The 2,053-nt window shown below is 31.8% G+C and overlaps 1 protein-coding gene across 1 annotated transcript; it reads left to right on the top strand.

Annotated features, from left to right (window-relative positions):
• The first annotated feature begins 876 nt into the window (after nt 1–876).
• On the top strand, nt 877–1,710 carry LOC145315416 (uncharacterized). Its single transcript, XM_080155397.1, has one exon. The coding sequence runs from the start codon at nt 877–879 to the stop codon at nt 1,708–1,710; it is 834 nt and encodes a 277-aa protein (XP_080011523.1).
• Nucleotides 1,711–2,053: the final 343 nt, after the last annotated feature.

Genomic DNA, 2,053 nt, shown 5'->3' with positions numbered 1-2,053 from the left:
TCTATTAAAAGTTGTCTAGAATTCAATTCTTAACCAAACTTAAATTAATTGCCTATAAAAATTATGGATAAAGAGAGGAGTGGGTTGCGCTAAAAATCCGTAAAGGTTGTGAGTTTTAAGTTAAAAACAGTAGTAGAACGATAAAAAAATTAAGTTAACTTTATAAAAAAAATTGTCTAGTTCTTTTCAATAAGAAATACACATATTTAGTGAATATTACCGTTCTACTACTATTTTTAAGCCTTATAACTCACACTTTTACGGATTTTAAGCCCAACCTACTCCTCCCTTAATTTATTTAAAACAAACTGTTTTCGTAATAATAATGTTAGTTAAAATGCGTCTATGAATGGTGACAGGAATAAAGGATTTAATTAGAGATTTCTCAATTTTAAATACCTAGTGTTATTTCGTACTTACAATTCATAAATATACGTAGCTTTCTTAGCATTTATTAGGAATTTAAATTCAAAGTAACACCAAAGATTTTGCTCAGCGTACGTACATTTGGTGTTGATAAATGAATCAAAATGATAAGCAACACGACAAATAAATTACGGTATCTTGACGATCATGATTAAGTAGAATAAAATTAGATGATTCTTTCAATTCAACTTCCTAATTATTTCTTAATTATTGATAGGAATAGCTTTTAGATTAAATGTTGAAACACAAGAAATTTATGAATAGATAGAACCGTGCTTGAAAATTAAAGTATAGTCGTTAAAAGTACCTCAAGGAGAATACATTTTTAATATTAGAATTACCCATTTTGATATTAAATTTATAGTAGTACCTCAAGGAAGTGTCCTTGGTCCCCTGTTGTTCCTTATCTATATAAATGACATTGATGACGCAGCACCTTTCATTAAAGTCATGAAAAAATTTGCAGATGACACAAAACTTGGCCATCCTGTTACATCTGAAAACGACAGAAAACAATTACAAGAGCAGCTCAACTCTTTATGTGTCTGGGCCAACAAATGGGGCATGGAATTCAATGTGTCCAAATGTAAGGTAATGCATTTTGGTAAAAATAATCCTAAATTTGATTACTCAATGAAGAACTCAATTCTGGCCAAAGTAGACCATGAAAAAGACCTTGGTGTCCAAATTTCCTCCAACCTAAAACCTAGCCAACACTGCAGGGAAATAGCGAGAAAAGCCAAAGGAATTCTTAAGCAGATTACTAAGGCATTTCATTTCAGAGATAGATTTATTTTCCTTAATCTATATAAAAGGTATGTACGTGTCCACCTTGAATATTCATCTCCATCCTGGTGTCCCTGGCAAACTGGAGATATAGAAGAACTGGAGCAAGTTCAAAAAAAGGCTGTTGGAATGATATCTGGGCTCAGTGGCAATACCTATGAAGAAAAGCTGCGAGAATTGAAACTACCATCACTTATTTTGAGAAGGATGCGTGCAGATATGATTCAGACTTTCAAAATTATCAAAGGAATAGACAAAGTTGATAAGCATCACTGGTTTAAGGCTCCACAACCCGGCCGAAGAACAACCCGGAATATACCTAATATTGATGGCGAAAACAGTCTACAAGTATTATTCCATCACACAGAAATTGGTAAAAATTTCTTCAGCACAAGAGCCACTAAAGATTGGAACAATCTACCTGTGAATGTTAAATCTACAGACAAAATATCAGTGTTTAAAAAACTCTTGGACAAATATATTGAAACATTGATATAGTGAATCAACAACCTCCTCTTATGGTCCTATTTGGACTTCTTGGAGTTATTTAACCATAAACCATAAACCAAACCATAGTAAACATAATTGTACAGATTGAAACGCATTATCCGATTACTTTAATGAAATCGAAGCATTTGATACATACATGAAGGCTTAATTTAATTATTTAACATAGAATATACTCTGAAATACGTTGTATTATTGCATCAAGTAATGTTTGTATTAATTATAAGTATTCCAAAACGTAAACAATTTTATAATGACTGAAAATATTTGGTTTGGCAGAATGGCGGGAATAGAAGACGACATTAAAAAGAAAATTTGTATACGTCCAACTATG

This window comes from Acartia tonsa, chromosome 4, assembly GCF_053477335.1.
Source record: "Acartia tonsa isolate MP-2025a chromosome 4, ASM5347733v1, whole genome shotgun sequence".
NCBI classification, from domain to species: Eukaryota; Metazoa; Arthropoda; class Copepoda; order Calanoida; family Acartiidae; genus Acartia; species Acartia tonsa.
This window is presented reverse-complemented; position numbering and strand designations above follow the sequence as displayed.